The sequence below is a fragment of the Aulonocara sp. 'chitande type north' Nkhata Bay genome, linkage group LG3, assembly GCF_057382095.1.
Source record: "Aulonocara sp. 'chitande type north' Nkhata Bay isolate Kocher_YH1m ecotype deep benthic linkage group LG3, A_spYH_male_GT1.1, whole genome shotgun sequence".
Taxonomy (NCBI): Eukaryota; Metazoa; Chordata; class Actinopteri; order Cichliformes; family Cichlidae; genus Aulonocara; species Aulonocara sp. 'chitande type north' Nkhata Bay.
The window spans coordinates 34,039,588-34,062,304 of NC_141346.1; the positions used below are offsets into that span (position 1 = coordinate 34,039,588).

General features: G+C 41.8%; 1 protein-coding gene across 1 annotated transcript; it reads left to right on the forward strand.

Annotated features, from left to right (window-relative positions):
• The first annotated feature begins 4,889 nt into the window (after positions 1-4,889).
• Positions 4,890-22,062, forward strand: khnyn (KH and NYN domain containing). Its single transcript, XM_086277411.1, has 9 exons — positions 4,890-5,202; positions 7,171-7,429; positions 10,547-10,681; positions 12,630-14,446; positions 16,019-16,149; positions 18,094-18,190; positions 18,329-18,436; positions 18,663-18,764; positions 18,851-22,062. The coding sequence occupies exons 2-9, from the start codon at positions 7,208-7,210 to the stop codon at positions 19,242-19,244; spliced, it is 3,006 nt and encodes a 1,001-aa protein (XP_086133537.1). The 5' UTR covers positions 4,890-5,202; positions 7,171-7,207; the 3' UTR covers positions 19,245-22,062.
• The last annotated feature ends 655 nt before the right edge of the window (positions 22,063-22,717 follow it).

The window sequence follows — 22,717 nt, forward strand, 5'->3', positions numbered from 1 at the left end:
TTTCTACTCGCTACTAGAGGCTGGACCTGGTGGAAGCAGAAGCGAAAGTTCAGCTCCGACCAATAAATGTCTTTTTTTTTTAACTTCTGCTTCTGTCCTGCTCGTTTTTTTTGTTTGTTTTTTTTAACCCTAGTTTTATTTCACAGATTTAAATCTTTAAGTGTTATTTATCACCAAAAAAAGGGAAGAGGAGAAATAATCAGGTGAAAAGTTACAAAAGACTTTTTTGTTGCTGTGAGAGTAATAATCATTCTGTAAGATTTTTTTTTTAATTTGGCCAGCAGATGGTGCTCAACTCAGTGTGTCAGTAATGTCAGCTGAGTTATAGTAAATGGGAGGGTTTTACAAAATCACAACACCGCAAGTATGGAGGACTGACAAAACAGGCATCACACGCTTTTGTCTTGGCCTGAGCTTCTTTATGTGGATGAATCAGGGCTAAAACACAAATGAGACAAATAAAGACCAGGAAGTAAAGATAATCCTGAAATTAAAATGAATAAATACCCACCAATAAATACAGATAAAATACATTTAAAAATAAAACAGGTAAGAAAAGATAGCGTCCTGTGTTGATCTTTTTTTTTTCTTAGGGTAATTTCATTAAAGGTTGGTTAAACATTATAGATGCAGGTTAACTAGCCCTAACTTTGTAACATGATCAATTAAAAACACTGGCATTAAAAGCCAAACACGTCATTATGTAATGACAACAGTTTATAGGTTCGCATCAACAGGCTTTGTTTCCAGATGATTAAAATAATGACAACACCGCCCCAGTTCAGACATTCCTGTGTCTTGCTTTTTTATTACAGGTGTGTCTGAACACACACCTGACATGTTGTCATTCGATGCAAGCCTGAAAGCAAGACTGATAATTTGCTCTGCAATCATATGCTAAAGAATCAGGGCGTGTGTGCTGAGCATTCTTGTCCTGTAGAGCAGGAACGTCAAACTCAGGTTGAATGAAGGCCATGCTGAATCACAATGACATACAGGGACATAAAGCAAAATTAATCTATAGTGACATGATTTATGTTTAGACCCATTGCCAAAAAAGACTGAAATTTCTATAGCAGATTGTAAAAAAAAAAAAAAAACAGTGCCTTTTTCTGTCCTTTAATTGTTTATCTATTAGCTAATTGCTTTGGTGTAGCATGACTGGATTGGAGGATTGGAGTCTTCGTCCAGCCAGTTCTGGCCCACGGGGGTTATGTCTGACAAACCTGATCTAGCAGAAAAAAACAAGCAAACTATTCAGGTTAAAGTTCTAACTGTTAGTTCAGCTACTGTGATCATCTTTGGGTTGCTTTTTCAAACTGACCTTCATAAAGTGTACGATCACGCTGGGTACAGCCAGCCCTTCAAGAAACTAGCTGCACGTAAAAGTGTTCAAACAGGCTTTGCTCTTGAAAAACAAAGACTGCCTCAGTGAAAAAGAATCCACTGAATGTTCCTCACTATCAAAAACCATCACCTTGTTTGTCACCTTTCATTTTTTCAAGGCTTTTTGTGTTAGCCAGGTACTGAGCATGCAGGTGTGCAGAAAGAGCACCTCTCTGTTTGCACAGCTGCAAATGTTTATTGGGTCTTATCACCAATGGTGATGAGACAGCTTACAGGGAGGAGGTCAGCACCCTGACCCACTGGTGTCAAGACAACCATCTCACCCTCAACGTCGCAAAGACAAAGGAGTTGATAGTGGACTTCCGGAGGTGCAGAGAAGTACACACCCCCATCACCATCAGCGGCGCTGCTGTGGAGAGAGTGAGCAGCTTCCGGTTCCTTGGCGTACACCTGGCTGAGGATCTTACGTGGTCAGTACACACAAACAAAACAGTGAAGAAGGCGCAGCAGCGCCTCTTCTTTCTCAGGAGACTGAAAAGATTCGGCATGAGCCCCCGCATCCTCAGGACCTTCTATCACTGTGCCATTGAGAGCATCCTCACTGGATGCATCACCACCTGGTATGGCAACAGCACCGCCTACAACTGCAAAGTTCTCCAGCGAGTAGTGCGGTGCTCTGAACGGATAATTGGAGGTGAGCTTCCCTCCCTCCAAGACATCTACAGGAAGCGCTGCCTGAGGAAAGCGGGGAGGATCATCAAGGACTCCAGTCACCCCAGCCATAAACTGTTCAGACTGCTTCCATCAGAAAGGAGGATCTGCAGCATCCGGTCCCGTACCAGCAGACTGAGAGACAGCTTCTTCCATCAGGCCATCAGACTGCTGAACACTTCATAGACACCTCAGCTTCACTACTGGAACTTCAACATTATGCACTCCATACTGTACAGTAATGCCACTGTTTTGCACATGTCTCAACTCTGTATATTTTTATATATTTTATTTATTGTTTACTCTATTTAATTTGTAAAACATGTATATACACACACACACACACACACGTAGAAAAATATTTAGTATACACATCCAGAAATGCATATACTATTATATATTGTACATATATTTATTAGTTTCAGATTTAGCCATTCTTGTATTTTGCTTGTTTACATTATTGTATTTTGCACAACTCTGTTGCTTGTGAAGCTCGCACACAAGAATTTCACTCACATGTGCTGTATCAATGTACCTGCACATGTGATGTGACAATAAAAGTGATTTGATTTTGATTTGATTTGATTTATTGGGGACATGAAGGGGGATGTCTCACCTGAGGAGGGCAACATGAGGTGTCATAGGTGGACAGAAATAAAAATCTAGAATTTTCTGCAAAACCAATGGGTTATAATCTTTAAACTTCAAGTTATTTTCTTAATATTGAGCTTTTTCTCAGACGTTTAAGTTCGTGAGTCAGAATTTTCAGATTACAACTCAAGATTTTGGAAACATTTTAATCAGGTCTGCAGGCCTGACAAGGAGGATTTGCACTGCTGTGCTGTGTTTGGCTGGCTATCAAACCTACATAAGAATGACACAACACGTGGTAAATGTTGCAGCACGTCTAAAACAAAAATGATGCTTACCAACATAAACCACTATTCTCTGAACAGACACGATATAACCACTGATAACAAGTGTTTGTCTTCCTCAGTGACGTGTCATGCAGGAGATAAACTAGAGATAAACGCAACACGTGTACATGCACTTCGTGTTGCAGGAAGGCATTGATTTTCATACAGTCATGTAGTTGCATCTGTGGGGTGGAAGCATCTAGTGAGCATGCTCAGTTGTTTCTGATTCTTTATCAAGATGTAAAGAAGAAAAAATGACTTGGAAGGGCAGTTGATTGTTGATGCACAAGTATCTTCCACAGAAACTGCTTAACACACATCATATGGGGGTTCTAGTGTATACAGAGCTCATTATGTCACACAATGGAGGTTATGGTTGGTGGTAACTCAAAGACGTGTGAAACAGTGATTCTGTGAGGTAAATCATGAGAGCAAGAGAAATGTATGAGGCTGTACAGTAAGCTGTTAGCTGTCACTCAGCAAATAACAGAGGGGTGACAGAATAAAGGCAAAACATAAACCTATGAGAATTTGAGACTAATCAGTGCAGGTAATGTTTTTCAATCTTCTCTCCTCCAGTTTTGAACTGTAGCCTCAGTTTCCTGCTTTTAGCTGACAAGAACGACACCCGCTGCGGTCTTCTGCTGCTGTAGTCTGCTACCAGACTGCTGTGCATCCAAAGATGCTTTTCTGCAAACTTGGTTGTAACGAGATGTTATTTGGGTTACTGTCGGCATCAACAAGGCATTTTTGCACACAGAACTGCCACTCGCTGGATATTTTCCCTTTTTAGGCGGTTCTCTGTAAACACTAGAGATGGTTGTGTGCAAATATACAGTAGATCAGCGGTGTGTGAAATACTCAGACAAGCCTGGCACCAACAACCATGCCATGTTCACTGTCACCCTAAATCCCCTTTCTTCCTCATTCCTCATTCTGATGCTCAGTTTGAACTTCAGCCATTTGTCTCAATATTATCTCCACCTAGCTGCTGCTGAGTGATTGGCCGATCAGACATCTGTGGTAACAAGCGGTTGAACAAGCGTACCTAATGACATGGCATGTGAGTGGTTAAAAAGGGTCTATGAACAACAGCTGTTGAAGTTCTTTGCTTGTTTTTGTTTTTAAATAAATGTCATGGTAGAAAAATGAGTAAAGCTGTCACCTCATCATATTTTCTGCTATTCAGCAGATCTTACTTCCTTTATAAACACAGTTTTCCCAGACTTTAGGATAATAAATGTATACTTTGGTTTTAGGGAAGCTCCTCAGCTCAGCGATATGACCTAAATCAGACTTTACCCACACAGAAAAGCTTTAAAGGGGATGAGCTCATTGTCATTCATTTTGGATTTGTTGACACCGGATGTAGTGTAGGAGGTAGCAGCTCTCTTCCTGTCTTCGAGACAGACAAACTACCCCCCTTTTTTCCACCTCGAACCGTGGACGGAGACTTTTATTAAAAACCTGCAAATTTAAAAACAAATATCTTTTTTTAAATTTGAGCTACTGACAGAGAAATGCGTTACCAAACAGCCCAGCTTTCCACTTTACAAAGCCTGTCAGTGAGCAAAGTGAAAATTTTTTAGAAAAACTAGAAAAGGAGCGACAGAAAAACCCGTTCTGACGTCAGTGGAAATCCCCTCTATCTCCATTGTGACTCTGACAAAAGTCAACACCTAAATGTATTTTAAAACACATGTTCCGATGCGTGGTTTAATCACACAGTCGTATATTTTTGTCCAGCTTCACGTAAACAAAAGACAAAACCTATGAGCCCTCCTTTATTTGAATCAATAAAGGAGCATACCGTCAATTCTTTCTGTGTCCGGTAATTCTCCCTTGCAGCCGCGCACGGCCTCGGCAGGGTTATTATCATCAGGGTATTACTACAGGTGACCCAGTAAGAGGTAACCACCCGGGCCTCGCTCGCTGGTTTAGTTTCGGTTTTGTGCTCGGGGGTTTTCACCGGTTGGTATGATGTATGATGTATGATGTCCCTGCCCGGCGCTCACTGGCTTCCTCATCCGCCCGTCCCCTGCTGCCGCCGCCGCTGCAGGGACGTGACTGTGAGCTGTGCTTCCGAGCAGTGAGCGTCGAGGAGCATGTGGTAAACTTTGGACCGCTTGCGTAGTTGTTTTTGTTTTACGGTTGCGGAAGACTGAAGGGGAGCTGCCGCCGCTGTTTCTCCTGGAAACGAAACTTTAACGGCGCGGATCGAGCTCACGTAAGAAAACGACACCGACGCGTTACTGTTATCGTTATTATTTGATGCTTTTATATGTTTAGAAAACATTTTTTGTGTGTTCCGCTAAGAGAAGCGAGATCGTTTCCTGGAATTCAGATCTAATAGAAAAGCGTTTCCCAAACACTCAGGCAGGTCCTAATAGAGCCGAATCATCGGGCCATTGTTTACAGGCTGCTGCTGCTAGATTACAGTTTATTTCTATAAATTAGATCTTTGGCTGGGTGGGAGCTGGAGTGGCGGATGGGCCGTTAAAGCGGATGTTTTGTATGGAGCTGGTAATACTATATGAGTCTTGTTTACATGAACTCCGATGATTTCAGGTACAAAGGTGGCGGAGACGTATTTGTAATGCTGTCATTCTGTGCCCCCTGCTTTGAAATGTGGGTAAGCCTGCATTACAGCGGGTGTTCCCCCAGCCGTTTGACTTGTTGCAGATGACTGTGAGTTACTATATGAGTATTTCCACAAAAAAAGGGGAAACGGTTCCCCTCCAGCCAAGACCTGCTGCATTCAAACACTGCCTCGGTATCACAGGGCTCCCATTGTTTCCAGCTTCATATTTTAGTTGTTAGACTCTTCTAGAGCGTGTTTGCATCAGTTATACCCGTGTTTATTGATAACAGGCCATTGGAGCTTCCCTCAGTTTAGGATAGCTTTCTTCTCATTGGCTACATCTGGCAAACAGAAGGCTTGAGCAGAAAATATACACGTAAATGTCATTTTGAGTACACTGTAGTTGTTACATTTATTGTAATCTGGCCAAATGACATGTACTTGAATAGTGAGGATATTTTCCTTGATTTCTTATCATGTAAAATAAATGAACTGTTGATTTTATATATTTCACTTGCATTTTATTCAGAATTATTGCATCATGTTTATGAATTGTGTTTTTGAGTCTGCTTGAAATCTACACCCAATAAGCAAGTCATAACGGCAAACCCTAGAAATTAAGTGATTGCAACCGCACAGGTATACATGCTGGTACCTGCTTGTGTCAGTTATTTTGTAGGTTCTATGCAGGCCCGACGCAGGGCTCTATGTTTAGGTTGAAGATAGACCGGGTTGCTAGTGACCTGCATCAGGTTGAGGTAGGGTTAGGTTTTCATAGGTCCTCTTTTTATGGATAAATGAGGAATGAGTATAAACATGGGCAGCTCAGCTTGACAGGTTTGGAGGCAAGGCTGAGATGGTTTGGACACGAGCAGAGGAGGAAAAGAGGAAGACCGCAGAGGACGTTTTGGATAATAGTGATGGAGAACAGGCAGAAAGAGGGAGGCAACCTCTAAAGAGAGCATCTGAAGTAGGAAGAAGAAGAGTTATCCAGCTGATCTAGACCTCAGAAGCCTAACAGTTGAAACCACAAGCTATACTCTGAACTGGGTGAGCCAAGACCCTCAGGTTCCATGTGCAGTTTCAGGCTTGGAATAGGCTGACAACATTTACTAACCAGTAACTATTTTGATGGTAAACTGATTATGTTTAGATTTTGGACTATTGAACTATTTTTAGATATTTCTTTACATCATTTACGGTCGGAAGAGAGAAAAGGTCAGCATGTGACTGAGGTGTCCAAAAGCTGCACTGACTTGAAACTCCTGTCTTTCGCTGATGTCAGGAAAGATTCCCAGCAGAATGAAATAGAGGAAATGACAAGCTTCCCTCAGACGGGAAAATTCGTAACTGGTTTTCAGCAGGAGCTGCTTAAAGATAGTTAAAATCTACTGTGAGACCTGGTTATCTCTCATGCTTTTTTTGGACTATGTGAGTTCACCTTTCTAAAACTGTAAACATCTTTTTACCCATGTTAGAAAAAAGCCAGCTGTAGTTATCCAAAACACCAGACACTCTAATAACTAAGATATTGACTGGCAGCAGTCTTAGTTTATATGTTTTCTTCCTTTAACCTTTTTTAACCCGACGGATACTGAAATGTGTTTTTCGCAGTATGTTCGACCGTCTGTCACCAATTTAAGAAGAAAGGATGGATGACGAGAGAAGCGACGCAGGCGGAGGAGAGGCGGAGTTGGAGGATGAGTTTGCGTGCGCCGGGATGCTGCGGGGGTCTCTGACCTCCCTGCACAGCACGGTGGAGCGGATATTCAGTGTGGCGTTCAGCATCGGGGCGGACGATTTGCCTCACGGCAGCAACGGCCAAATATGGCTGAAACTGCGAGGGCCGAGCGCCAGTGTGAAAGCCGCCAAGGTGAGGCCCTGCTCTTGTTTATAATGCCCTATCAGTCCAGAACAGAGATAAGTTATTAGGCAGTGTGGCTCATAAACACGATGGAAGTTGACTTTGCCAGAGGTTGCTCTCTGCAGTAACCTCTGGCCAAGTCCAGTTTCACTTATCAGTAATTCTAACTGGTAACTGAAACTGGACTCGAGTTCACATTAGTGGTGCTAATTTTTCCTTATCCAGTGTTACTGCATTGATTTTACGCTTTAGTTTAAAAAGTTGCCACAGCAGTGAAAGAAAACAAGCCAGAATACCATTTATGGGGAGCTTTAGCAGTTAAGTAGTAATCATCAGCTGATAGCTCAAATGGCACTCTGTTACCAGAGTGGGAGGGGCGTGGCGGTGGGAGGGGCGAGACAATGACCCATATTTGCTTTATAACCACAACAAACTCACTGTGATGAATTATACACCTTCTATTTAGAGCTGGATCAGGTGACCTTAGTTACGTGTTTCTTTCTATTATTGTATCATCTTTACATTACAATATAAAGTCTTGAGGCCACTGTTGTTGTGATTTGGCTCCATATTAATAAAACTGAACTGAATTAATGTATGTGCTGTGACTTACTTAGAAGTACTGCAAAGAGAGCCAGAGAGACATCAAAATGTTCAAAAAGCACACCTCGCTGCTGCTAATCAAGCAGGAGGGAGGTACGAGATAAAGTGTGCGTCTGAGTAGTCAAATATTTGCGTTCGGTAGCTGGAAATTACTTAAGAGCTGTGAAACTGAAGCGCTTTCATCACCCCTACTCTCATTTCTCGGCAATATCCCTTTTAAGGATTATTTGCCCGTTCGTTACTTTGAGCTTCTCATCACGATCTGTCAGATCAGGAGGCCTTTTCTTTCTCTTTTAGTATTTAATCTTTCTTGCATCAACTTTCACAGGAAATCTTTTCTTCTTTATCCGAATCACAGCCTTTATCTCCGGGGCTGCCTAAGCCAGTTTTTGGCTTTTTTTTAACCTAATCACTCAATGTTAATGGAAAATTGTATTTAGTAGTCAGTATAATCTTTTAGTGATATAAGTTTGCATATGGTAGAATACTGCATGTAGTTATTTGTATTAGGAAATATTCAACCATGTATACTTAGAGGCATATAATTAATTGTGTGTGATCTTTAACAGGCTGCAAAAGCTTGGTGTGTATTCCACACTAGGATGCACACCCACATCCTGGGAGCACGAGAAAGATCGTACTTTCTCTTATTGTGTTATGGTAGGATTAACGTAGCTACGTTTGTTTTAGTTAAGTGCTCTTTTGTTTAGATGAACTGCAGGACTTCCTCACTGTGTTATCTAGGGTGAACCATCTAGGGTGAGGGGGAGGCTACCCTCTTCCTGACCCAGGATGTTTGACCCTTTGATCAGCAGTAACACACACACACACACACATACGTTCAATGGAGTATAAAATAAAGACCAGGGCAGTTCCTCACCGGAGTCTCTCAGTAGGGAGCTGCCCTTGCTAGCAAGAACTCTGTGTGTTTGTCTTCTCTGAGTCTTTACTGAAGAAGTGTTTTAGAATATTTTCCTTAACACTCAAGTAAACAAGTTTCCTGTGCAATCATTCAGATTTTACTATTTTTTCAGTATCGTCGACCGCCCCGCTTTCTCCATTGTGCACCATATCTCTGCATCCTCGTGCAGGGCTAACCCACTTTTGTCATTAATCCAGCTGTAAATTTATTTGGGTTTTTTGTGTCTACAGTCTACTGAGTGTTAAGGGACCATTCCCAGGTAATGACTCACCAAAGTTTTTTAAGTGTTGTTTCACCCGTTAGGTTTCAGTCCACATATGCAAGCGCCTGTTGACACATGCAGTCAGAAAGATTCGTTCACTCATACAAAGACTAGCAGACTGATGCACTGCAAAGTCAGTCGCTGTAGTGTTACAGTAGTAGCTGTAATCACACCATTGTCGGGCATATAGGCAGTTTGAGAAGACATGCAAACCATACGTAGGTGGACTTCCTCTTTGCTAAAGGCCATTTTGGGAGACGCAAATATCAGCTTGACTGAGTGATATGTCAGTGTATTGTGTTTTATTTATTTTTATATTGTTTTACTGTCCTGTGTTAGCTGTGTCTAAAAACATTCTCCTTCATGTGCAGACCGCAGCTGTGGATGTTCAAACGAGAATAGTAGGTGTAAAAATGACCAACGGAGGTGGAGATAGAGTCAGTCAGTGGATCTGCTGCAGCTGCTGTCAGCGAGATGATTTTATAAACATAAACTATAATAAACTGCTTATTACCTTTCCTGCTTTCTTTAACGTCCGCAGCTAGATTAGAGCGTGGACGTTGCAGACTTTGAAACTTTAGCACAAATAGGGGAAGGTGGATCTCCTGTGGATGGACTTCAGTGGGGTCAGGGTTCAGTCATTCGTACCCACCGCATCGGTCTCTTTGTGCGCCAACGGTGACATCATCACACAGCCAGAGCCATTTATGCTCGCCACAGCTTTTGCAGCAACAGCAAATGGTACGAGGTTACAAAAATCTAGAGGTTCATCATCAGCCAAAACGACACTGGAGCGCTGCTTGTGGTTTTGTTGTGAGAGGATTAAATCGAACTCTGGTTTGTTTTCCCCCTCGGTGCGATTCGTTTGTGCAGATGTGAACACGGTGATCACAGCAAAACAACTGCACCGAGACCATTTAGAGGAGGTGGTCTTGGCTCGGTCCCAAACAGACTACGAAGCGTGTTTATGGTGAGAACGTCATCTGACCTCAATCTGACTGCATGTTTGAGCTAAACGCCTTCGCGTAGCTAGATATGCTTTACGAAATGTAAAGTGTTTCCCAGATAAACACAAATTTATCCACGTTATCCACTAGGTAGTACACAATACCTAGACACATCCGGCTAGTAAGTGGACTGACCGTTCTCGTGCAGTCAGTCCTTTGGTGTCTCTGAACTTCCACCTTTCTCTCTAAGTGTAGAAAATAATCAAAACCTTAAATATTCCCAGCACGATGCATGGACAGAGCATTCAACTCTGGCTCTTCCCATGGAGCTTCTTTTTCATAATTACTAAAGTTTAACAACACTATTTTGTTTTTTTGTTTATTTTTTTCAGTTATTTGTGAAAGGAGTTGTGAACCAGGAGGAACAGAAGGAGATTAAGTATCCTGGGGTGCTTCACTGTGTCTTCTGCGGAGCCAAAGGCCTGTTCATGGACAGCCTGATCAAAAGCACCTCAGCACATATAGTGGTAAGAGCTCAACAACAGGCCGGTTTCACAGTAATAGTTACTATAGAGAGGCATTTGTTACACCTTTGTTTGTCTACTACATTGGTTCTCTAACCTTTTAATAACTTCATTATTACTGAATAGATTTTTATTAAAGATGCACAAATTGTAGAAATCTGAGCTGATATTGATATTAGAATAACAACAGTTTTTTTTCTTTTTTTGTATTTATTTCCACTTTTGCCCCAAATAAGCAAAGAAATCCTCCTTATAAACAATACCTGATCTGTTTTAAAGCCTTTCAGTTTGTCATTGCCCAATTTTTAACGGATAGCAACCAATGTGACACAACTGATGTGCATATAATTATGGGTATTAATGTCATGGTCATTTGGGGCATTTAATGATTTCTTTGAAGTGTTCTTTTCCCAGGGTGGGATAAGCACAGCATATATAATCTTTAATAACTTAAAAACAAGAATTGTGTTCACCAGTTTCAATTTGTTATGGATTGTCTCTAGTCATGATATCTAGAACCCATTGGGAGTGTACAGAAGTTCATTTCTGGGTCTCAGAGACTTAAAATGAAAAAAACACGTTAAATGAAAGTAAAAAGGTTTAGAGGGTGTAATACATTAACAAGCTTAGTGTGCCATTATTCACTGATGATGCAACAAAGTGACTAATAGTGTGATATCAAGAGATTACAGTCCTGTTATTCCAATAAGAAATCACATTATTAGTCAATATCAGTTTTACGCCATCAGATGGAAATGTGTCACACGCCTTCCACAAGTTAAAAACTGCCTTCAAAACCAAGACCGTGAAACAGTTTTTGGGAACTTCTGGTCTATTCTTAAGACGACTTATAGAACGTAAAAATGCAACTCTGCATTCTGACAACTTTCTTTTTCAGTATGATTTGTTGCCCGTAAATTTCTTGGAACGTATTTTAATAATCTTACTTAAGAGGAAGAGGAAACTCCAGTAAGAATATTTTGAGGTCCCCATTTTAATGTGTGTAAATGTTTAAATTAAGGCTTAAGGAGTGAGTTTTATGGGTGACTACCTGAGCTAAGTCCATGTCCATGCAGGACCGGAGGAGATGTGGCCCAGTAGTTTTGTCCATATGGTACACTTTTGCTTTACTATGAGCTTGAGGTCGTCTGGCCATTCTCCTCTGACATCTGGCTTTTCAAACCACTGGCACCATGCACATTCAAAATCACTTGCTTGGTTGATGCTTGGTTTGAACTTGAACGGGTTGTTGCCATGTGACTGGCTGATTAGACATCTGCTTTAATGAACAGTTGAACAAGTGTACCTAACAAAGTGCCCTGTAAGTGTATGTAACTGTACTGGCAGATTTCCACACCTGGAGAAGCCATAGACTGTAATGAAAACATTGCCACCCTGACACCTACCATTGGCCTCTCCCATGGGTTCATAATTCCATGACTTAACTTTACCATTACAGCCGTCACCATCCTGCTTCCTTTTTTTATTTTCTCAGTCTTTCTTAAATAGATTCTGTATTTGAATATGAAGAATTTGTAGGCGAGAATGGTATTTACTCTGTTTGGAGTCTGCTTATAGTTTTGGTTGCATGCAGGTGAATCATCCAGTCTTTCAAGTAGTGATGGTTTATGTTGAAATGCAAATACTGAAATACTCATTGGATACTGTCAGACAATGATTTGTCTTTCTATTAAGTTTTTATTGAATTTTCATTCATTGTATGATATAATGGTCAGTGGATACAAGACCTGAAAATTAACAGTTGGTCCACAATCCATTAAAGGAAACAGCAAAGGCAAAATAAATAAATTAAACATTGATCTGTTTAAGTAGAATTCTTTTATTCTTTTGTTTTGGTCTTTTTTGGTTTAAATGATCTGTTATATTATTATTTTTCAGTCATTGGTAGAACTCAGATTAATGCCTTTCTGTCTTTCTCCTACCAAATCAGGTCGTCTCTCCAGGATTCCTGCTCATATCTGGCCTGGTGGAGCCGGTGGTGCGAGCCTACTCTCTTATTACAGACCTGGTAGAGAGGTATGAGGGCACACAGTCCAAGCGCATGGGGGACGGAGGCTCAGGTGAGTCCCTGGATTCACGACGGGCCTTTAAAACTCTGGTGGAGAAGTGGGAAGACAGGCACATCCTGGATCTTCTTGTGCTGCCAGGATCAGTAAAGGAAATCCTGTTGGACTTGGTGAAAGAAACGGGACTTGGATCAAGCCCTAGTTCATCACTGACTGATGTAAATACAGAGGCAAGGCCACATGGGGATTCAGAGGATAGGTCTAAAATACCCAGTGCCCTAAAGCAAACAGTCCCTGATCCTTCTACCACTACTGAGCGATGGGCTGAAGGGATGGCTGCAGGCACAGGAAATGACTTTGCAAATAAAGACTCCTTCCAGGGTTTTTACATGTCTGCAGGCACCCGAGGGAGGGCAGAGGGTGCTGAAGAAAGACCCGCGCATTCACCACAGGAGGTAGGAGAAGAGCACTTGGGCCAAGCAACAGCATCCGGGAAGGAAAAAGAGCAGGAGTTGCAGCTGTCGATGGGAAACAAGGAGTTTTGGCTTCTTTTGAAATTCTTTACCGCCATGGGATACACAGAGGAGGTTGTGAAACGAGTGCTTGCCAGAACAGGACCTAAAGAGGCATCGCAGATTCTGGACTTAGTTCAACAGGAGCAGGACCGCAGTGACCAAGAGCAGAGGAATCGGGTTCTCCCAAACCCAAAGAGGGAAGACGCTGTCGACCTGAATCAGACAGAGAAAAACCGACCCTGTGAGACAGAACACAGAGAAGATGGGGGAGAAATAGCAGGAGGCGGTGGAGCCATACGTAGCGATGGAGAAACAGAAGAAGGACGAGAGGGGGAAGACGCAACAGGGGATGCAAGACACAATCAGGGAAAAGTCAGTGCAGACGTAATGAATAAAGAGCAAGAGGAAGACTTTGTGCTGGGGGTGTTGAAGAAAGCGGCAGCCAGCTGTGGGTACCCCGAACAGAACGTAACCAAACTGTACAACTTGTTGCCTGATGGATCGACTCACCAGCTGCTCCTGCAGCTGCAGAAAGAGGGAGTCAAAGAGGCAGGAGCCTTCAGAGAAGGACCGAGAGAGATGGATGATGTGGTCTTGGACACTGGCGGGTCAAAACTTCAAATAATACCAGAACTTCAGCCTTATACACCTCCAGAAGAGAGAGAATTCGATGGTCGAGAAAAGATAAGGGTGTCAAGGATTGATAGTAGTGTCCCTATTGAGGGACGAGATATTTGGAATAATAAACCCCAGCAGTCACCGGTGACCTTGTACACCTCACAGCAAAAGCAACACCAGCCTTCAAAGTCACAAACTCCTCACCACATCATCCTACCTGGGGTCAAAGGGCCACCAATGCCTACTTATGCCTCATCCATGGATCCTCAGCTCACCAATTTCCAATCTCATAAGCAACAAGGCAACACCAACTACTTGCCTAATCCATCTCCCACAAAACAGAATCATCATGCTCAGAACAATGGCTCAAAGCACTCCTTTAAGCAAGCCCTTCAAGCTCCTCAGCCTTTATTCCCTGGCACGAAGGACTCGTCTCCCACCAGAGCGATGGACAAACGGGGTTTCGTGTCTACTCCTTCAGTGGTGGTGACAGGAGAGCAGCGATTCTTGGAGAGCCTGCAGATCCCCTTTGAACTCAAGCTGACAGACCAGCCCGGAGACCCAACACTGAGGACGATCATAATTGATGGGAGTAACGTGGCTATGAGGTAAGAATTACAGCAAATAAAGGTCGTACTGGGAAAATGCGGTAAGGTATACAATAGAGTAGAAGATTTATTTTGGTGGGGTGTTTATGAGAAGGGAATATGAGAACAGGAAATATAGATAGTCCTGTTAGGCCAAATGTGAAGGACTTCTTGAGAATTTGAAAACATATTTAGAAATGAGGATCTACTCTTTGTGTCCTTTTGCTCTAAAAGTAAAAGCTTAAAATGAAAGATATAGTTATTATTCCATCTTAGTAGTACATTATGCCACAGTTTATGAATGTGCATGATTAGTTGAGTGCATGTTTACACATTTAAACATGTTATAACAATGGAATTGTGCATTAATAAGATACCCATGCTGCAGTGGGCCTCTGTAAACTTTCCAGGAATGGTGATTGTATTTTCTCATGTAATAGATGGTAAAGGAACACCTGTGGCTGATGTGTAGACTCTGTTTAAAGATTTATAAAGTTGTGATGGCAGTGTGTTCATTAATAATTGTAGTCTGCGATGGGCTTACCTACCCAGCGAGTGGGAGCAGGAAGATAAACTGACCCAGAACTATTGGCGAAGCATGACGTTTACACAGAAACACAAAGCGAAGGAAAGGAACAGAGATCTATGCATGTAGGTGCTAAACAGTTTTTTAAAGGGTTTGATGGGTAAGAGTAGGCACCATCAACAAATGCATATGCTGCAGTCATTTTTACCTCAGAGCTGGGAGTTGCATTGGTCCCGATTTGACCGTGTTACACAGTTACGACCCGGCTCAAAAGCCGCAACAAAAAAGAGAGGAGACGAATACCAGATTGTAGGTGAGAAGAGGTTTTAATCCTAAAATGCATAGCAGGTTGGCTAACATGGCTGGTACCACCAAGGCACGGCTGGTGAGGCTTTTTGAAAGCCTGCCTCAGATATGCTTTTATCAACACCTGACTAGGTGTGGCCAATTACCATCAGCTGAACACACTGAAGAGATTAGGGCTGCAGAGGGACGTAGCAACACATTTTGGTTTCTTCGAACTGGATGGGTAAAGCCTGATGCTCTTCGTATGGCTTATTTGGTGAACCACAAATACACAATAGTGGTAATAGCGAGTGCTAGTTTTGCAGTTTCACTACTGTTTTGCTATCCTGGATTGGGAAGTCTGGTTTGGTGGGCCTTCTCTGACTTTTCGAGTGGAAATTCCAACTTGAAGGGTTATTCTGGTGGAAAATATAAGTGCAACATATCATCAGAGATACAGATGTCAAACAAAGGGGTGATAAGGTCACAAGGTCCGATACTGCAGGGGATTAGGAACTGTTTCATGATTAGCATAGTGACATGTAGCCTAGTTCCTCTTAGATGTATTTTTATCTGTTGCTTTTGATTGGACAGCACAATCGTCAAAAGTCAGAGGTTCCAAGAACTGGAAGTCAGCATATTATTCTTCACTGCACTTCAACTTCAATGTTAATGTTTGTTGGAGACGCACATAGTGATAAAAGAGAAAGAAAGTCCAGTGAACTGTGATCATATGAAGCATTATTTGTAACACTTTAATGGCAATCTTCATTTTTCCACAGTCACGGACTGGGTCATTTCTTCTCCTGTCGGGGAATCGCTCTGGCTGTACAGCACTTCTGGGACCGAGGCCATCGTCAAATCAGCGCCCTAATTCCACAGTGGAGGCAAAAGAGCGACCCCAGGGTCAAAGGTAACGCTTTAAAACTTAATGTATTGCTGAAATTGAACTCTTGTCAGTGTCAGGAGAGTGTCATAACGTTATCACATAATGATGTTCTCTTCTCTCACACGTAGCACACAGCAGGAAATGTGAGCAGTTTTTTTATTACTGGAATATACTTGGTTTAAGTTTTGACTTACAGACATGTGAAAAAGAAAGTCTTTCACATGACTGTGTGAATAATTAGGTACACCCAATGAATTGTTGACTTTATCAGTCTCTCATATCATTGTGGAGGAATTTTGGCCCACGTTACAAAATTGCTTCAGTTCGTTGAGGTTTTCAGGCATGAGTTGGTGCGCAGCTCTGTTAAGGTCTATTCACAACATTTCAGTCGGGTTAAAGTCTGGAGTTTTTTCACAGCACCTTGATTTTTTTCTTTTTCAGCTATTTTGTTGTAGATTTGCTGCAAGTGCTTTCTATCTAACATTCACATGCATTCATTCCCTGATGGATGCATCTATCTATGGATGTTAGCATCCATAGATAGAAGCTTGGGCAACATGCCCAAGGATATTAGCAGATGAGCTGCTCTACCTCCTGGGCTACAGCCAACCCCATGCTGTGCATTATGGTATTATATTAGCATCTACACCAGAAATCTTGTTGTTTTTTCAGATGTAGCCTTTTAAATCTAAGCTGTGCTGTCATGTTCTTTTTAGAGAGATGAGTCTTTCTTCTGGCCGCCCTTAGAAAACAAACCATACTTATTTAGTCTTTTTCTAACTGTGCTGTCACGAACTTGCTAACTGAGCCCTGTAGAGTCTGAGATGTAGCCATTGGTTGTTGTTTTTTTTTGTGTGGTTTTTTTTTTTTACAGTTTCTGTGGATAAATTATTATTATTCAAGTCATTACATTTTTGTCATCATAAGTGAATGCCTGGCTAATCTGGCTCAGCTGTAGAGCAGAGGTTTCAGGGGGCAGTGCCAGGAGAGACTAGTATGCGTTTTCGGTGTCCCATTTAACACAGTAGCATCCTCGGGCTGGGAGAGAACCTCACGGGTGGCAGCTGGAGAAGCCAGAAGAACTGAGCGAAAACTGGGCATTATTTGAGAAGACAATTTTGAAAAGTGGAAGTCAACAAGAAAATAAAGAACACAGGCAAAGCCAAGCACTGTGTCCAAGTGTTTGTGTGCTGGGAAAAACCTGCTAGACTATGGAAGCATGAAGGGTGTATTTAATTTTTCAGAGCACTGGTGTAGGTAGGAGAGCTGTGTAAGCCGAGAGCATGCAGCTCTCAGCTTACATGACACCTTCCTGCTTTTACTGCCAGAGTTTACTGGCCAATACTTCCTTCTGTTCTCACATAGTTGCCACAAAGGAGCTGACAGGTTAAAGTCAGATAAATATAAAGCACTGGAAGAGTGACGTGTGTAGACTTTAGGGCCCCAGCTAAGAAAAATCTTGATTTATGATTCATTTCTTGATAATTTTTTTGTTGAAGTAAGAAACTTAGTTTAGTCTGTCAGAGGTAACAAATGTGTTGCATAAGACACCGTGTCTCCGATCACAATCGAACCAGCAACTTTTGCTTGCTAAGCAAATGTGTTAAACTCAGTTAATAAAAACAAAGCTTTACTGTTGATGAAGCTCAATTTAAATGAGTGATTGAAACTGCAGCTTTAGAAAATATTTCACTAAAAGGTTTAATTCCAAAAATTCTACTTCATGGCTATAACTTCCGCTCTATGAGTGTGTAGCTAGCATCTCATTGGGGTCAGGCTGTGACCCCATTGTTGTGCGTGTTTGCTCCTTGCTCCTGCTAACTCTGGATTCTGCAAAAGACTTCAAACGAGAAAACAAGTCATGCTTGGTGAATGCAGACTTCATGTGAGCTTTCAGCATGCGTGTGGGTGTTTCCCCTCATAGCAGACTGCTTCGTAAACAAAGAGTTGTTTGTGTCTGTCTCTCAGAGAAGCACTATCTGACAGAGCTGCAGCAGCTGGGCCTGCTCTCCTACACACCATCCAGAGAGGTCCAAGGCAAGAGGATCAGCTCGTATGATGACAGGTACAAGACACTGAGATATTGTTTTGTTTACACAACCCATCACATTTCATGTGGTTTTGTTGCTGTACACACTCCAGTCTATCTGGATACAGTTCAGATAAGCCAAAAATTGATACCCATGTCTTTGTGTTTATGCAGAATGATACTGCAGCACGCACAGAAGACAGGCGGAGTGATCGTGACCAACGACAACCTGAGGGACCTCTTGGACGAGTCCCCCGTATGGAGGGACATCATTAAAAAGAGGTAGGGCAGTGCTGCGCAGTCAGGGGGACTGAAATTTTGATTTGCACTGAAATGGTTTCACTCACATTTACCAAATGTAATAAAAAATCAGTCTCCGGACGTTTTTGTCCATTTTTATCTAAAAGATCCAAAAAGTTGGGTTGACAGAAAATACTGTCAACACAACCCTACACAATGTTTTTCACTAAATACATTTTTCCTCTGTGATCTGTTGCTGCTCGTCCAGTCTTCTTCAGTACACTTTTGTCGGGGATCACTTCATGGTCCCTGATGACCCTCTTGGAAGAGGAGGGCCTCACCTGGATGACTTCCTGCGTTCAGAGCATAGGTAACAGACCCAAGATATCCGATCTTATCCAATCCTTTGAGAATAATTTCACATGATGCTTCATTTTCCTTCTCAACATCTTTCAGGAGTCCAAATCCAGGAAATCACTCTTTTGCTGGCTCGGCCTCATCTTTCAGTTCCTCCAAACAGCCACGCTCCCAAACAGAGGTCATCAACTTCCGTGACCGAACACTAGGGGGCGCACTGGACGCTTTGGGAGCAGCCGGCAGGGGTAGAGGAAGGGGACAAGGAAAGGGATGGGACATGGGACAGAAGCAGAAGCAGTATGGTGCTACAGGTCATGGCCAGGGGGTCCGGACCGAGAGGAGTCCTGAAGAAACAGCCAGCCTGAGAGAGCAGCTCTGTCAGGTTTTCCCTAATCAGGACAACATGGTGACGCTGGTGCTGCAGTGCCACTCGGCAGAGACGGACATCAACGTGCTGTCTGATCTGATTTTGGAGCAGCAATCAACAAACTAGAAATCTCTCAGTTTTAGTGTTTCACCATAGAGTTTTCTCACAGAGTTGTTATTCATTTTCTCGTGTGACTATAGACTCTATGTAAAAGATGGATTTTAGCAACTGTGACATCATCCATTGGTTTGTGGTTTGTTTGTTTTGTAATCAGAACCAATGAAGGTGAAGTGGATTTAGCTGAGAAAATTAGAATATTGTACACTCAGTTTTGGCCAGTGTTGCCAACTTAGCGACTTTGTCACTATATATAGTGAGTTTTCAGGCCTCCTCGGCATCTTTCTTTCTAAAAAGCGACTAGCGACAAATCTGGCGACTTTTGGTGGTGTTATTAGGAAGACTTAGAACCACTTTTTGACGTGAAAGCACGTATCACTCTTTCTCTCAACAAGCAGCGGATGTCGCCATGGGCACCTCGCCTGTGCCAAAGCGCTCACAGGTGACGGATTGTTGTCACGCAGCAGTCGCAACCCAGCTGCTGTCAGAGCAGGAGATGTTGACCCCCTACGCCTCCAAAACTGCAAATGAATGGCGCATGAGTGACTGACTGTAACACAGTCAGTTCTTCTTTTACTCCAACTTTTTGCAAATCACAAAGTTTAAAGCTACACACACACAAAGTAATTCTGCCAGAGTGCCTATTTCAGGTCACTTTTGCCAGTACCCAGCCCAGACACAGGAGGTGGGTTAGAATTGTGACATAAAAAAACAATAATTGCTAAAAGAAATTTAATTTGTAGTTCTAAATATATTCTAAATTAATTTATTGTGTTTTTTACTCACTTTATGTCTCTTCCACGATATTTCTCTCTCCTACAACATAGGTTACAATTACATAAGCATGACCAATTGTGCAAATTAGGTAATGACATTATTTAGCAACTTTTAGGACAGCGATTTTCCTTACTGAGGAGTTGGCAACACTGGTTTTGGCTTCACATTTCAAATTCGGAGGTTACATCCATCTCCCATATACAGTCTGTATGGATATAGCACAACAGCAACTACAAAGATAGATAGATAGATAGATAGATAGATAGATAGATAGATAGATAGATAGATAGATAGATAGATAGATAGATAGATAGATAGATAGATAGATAGATAGATAGATAGATAGATAGATAGATAAAGCTAAAACTAGACCTGCTCTGTCAACTGAACCAGAAAAATCCCTCAGTGATTGTCAGTTTATTATTTGTGTTTGTTGTTTTGATTTTTCTTTCAGAACTATACAGATGTATTATTCTTCTACATTTATGCATTGCTGTCAGTGTTTATTGTGTATTTTATGTTAGTCTGATTTCTGTCAAAGCACCAGTAAAACTGAAGACATTCCAGTGTAGCTTTAATGCCAAATACTGGCATGCTAACACACCAAACTAATGTGAATATATGGTTAATACATTAGTTAGCATTCTGACGCATTAAATTGACATCCAAAAATTTGGTCAAGACATAAGTTAGGATGCTAAATCACCTAATTGACACACAAACATATGGTTAACGCCTTAGTTAGCTTGCTAATTACCAAACTAACACATTAGCATGAATATATTAGCTAGAATGTTAACATACATAGTTAGCGTTTTAGCATGCAAAAACACCAAATTAACATTTTGGTTCTGACACACCAAATTAATGTAAATATATATAAACATATTGGTTAGCATGCTAATATTGACATTTAGCTTTAGTACAGCTTCCTAGGTTTAAGTTGGTTTTATGGTTGAGCAGAAGTAGCAGGGACTGCCCGTCCACCTGCAGTGAGCGCTGTTGTCAGATGGAGGCAGTGTACAAGGTATGTTACCGCCATTGTGCAGGCTACTTTTGTTTGTCTGTGAGCGAATTTTTTACATACAGAGAGCTGAAGTGAAACCGAGTGTTAAAAACTATGAAAATATTACTGCAGCCACTGTCTGTGCTATTCGTGCTTTATTTTTTTAGTCATTTTTCGAGGTTCTCCGATTCCTGGTGAACTCTTCTATTGCTCCCTTCTCTATTCCAGCCCACTTGTCAACCAGTCAGCATTCTGCAGTTGCAAATATCATCCACTTACAGCAACCTGCAGCCTAGATCTCAAAGGACTGTATGGGAGAGCGTCTTGGGTGGGGGAAAACCCCCCTGTTTGACCAAAAGCTGTACGCAGATGGACACATTTGTGACCATAAAACCAGCCTTAGAGACACTAGCTCAGCAACAGAGTCTTATTTTTATTTTTTTGTATTTTTATAAGACTAATATAGTCATTGCGTAATGACACCTATTAACTATCTTTCTCCGGGTAGTTTTAACTCTGGGAAAACGATTGTGAATCCCATATGGTATCATAACAGAGCCATTTTATAAACAGTTAGTCTGCTTTGGGTAATATAAAATTACATATTTTGTGTATTTTTCTGTTGTTTTTCCTTTAATTTTACAGCCACCGGTTTACTTAGAAAATAGGTTGAAAGATTTCTCAGAGGTACATAGTTGGCACTGAGAATAGATTTTTGGATATACAGTAACTGGTGTAAGAGTGTGTCATGCTGAGAAAGTAAAAACCCAACTTTGCAAAAATCTGCACAATTATATATTTTAACTTATTTTAATTAGGTCTTTTGTTTCGCATAACTTTGGTTATGAGTCTATAATTATATCTTTAAGGTATGTCTGGATGAAGAAATTAAGAGCAAACCAAAACATGGAAAATTCATTCTTCATCCAAATGTCATTGTTAATGTGGGCTACTTCCGTGTGAGTAAATAGCCGTAATCTTATTTGTATTGTTAATATTTATATATTTTATTCTTGTTCTTAATTAAAATATTTTTTAAATGGTGTTTCTATTGTCCTCTGTCAATTTCTGTCCTGTGTCCATCAGGATGTATTGTTCTCCAGCTAAAGCGAGGGAGTATGTAATCAATTGCGTTTGTTTGTCTGTCCGTCTGTTTCTTAGCAGTCTGGTTTTTGAGATATCATTTTTGAAATTTTGTGTGACGGTAGATTGCTAAAAACAGCTGTATATTACCCACAGCTTACTTGATCATCTTCAAGCCTCACAACAATAATCCAGGCCTTGGGAGATGTAAGGCCTAGGAGGGCTAAGCATTTGATCTTAACCTTCATTGTTCGTCCCCAAGATCAAAGCTCACCTTCAAGAAATATATGAAGAAACCGTCCATCCATCTTCGTGCTCTTTATCCAGGGCCGGGTCGCGGGGGCAGTGGCCTAAACAGAGAGGCCCAGACCTCCCTCTCCCCAGCCACCTCCTCCAGCTTGTCCGGGGAACACCCAGGCATTCGTAGGCAAGCCAAGAGATATAATTTCTCCAGCATTTCCTGGGTCTGACCAGGGGCTTCCTCCTGGTGGGACTTGCCCGGAACACCTCACCCAGGAGGCGCCCAGGGGGTATATTTGTCAGTTGCCCGAACCACCTCAGCTGGCTCCTTCCAATGCGAAGAACAGCTGCTCTACTCTGAGCCCCTTTCGGATGG

Bases quoted from the DNA above. Each gene is read 5' to 3' on its own strand.
- khnyn (XM_086277411.1), top strand. From the start codon at position 7,208: ATGGATGACGAGAGAAGCGACGCAGGCGGAGGAGAGGCGGAGTTGGAG. The intron at 7,430-10,546 runs GTGAGGCCCTGC...TATTTTTTTCAG, and splicing joins CCAGTGTGAAAGCCGCCAAG to TTATTTGTGAAAGGAGTTGT. The intron at 10,682-12,629 runs GTAAGAGCTCAA...CTACCAAATCAG, and splicing joins GCACCTCAGCACATATAGTG to GTCGTCTCTCCAGGATTCCT.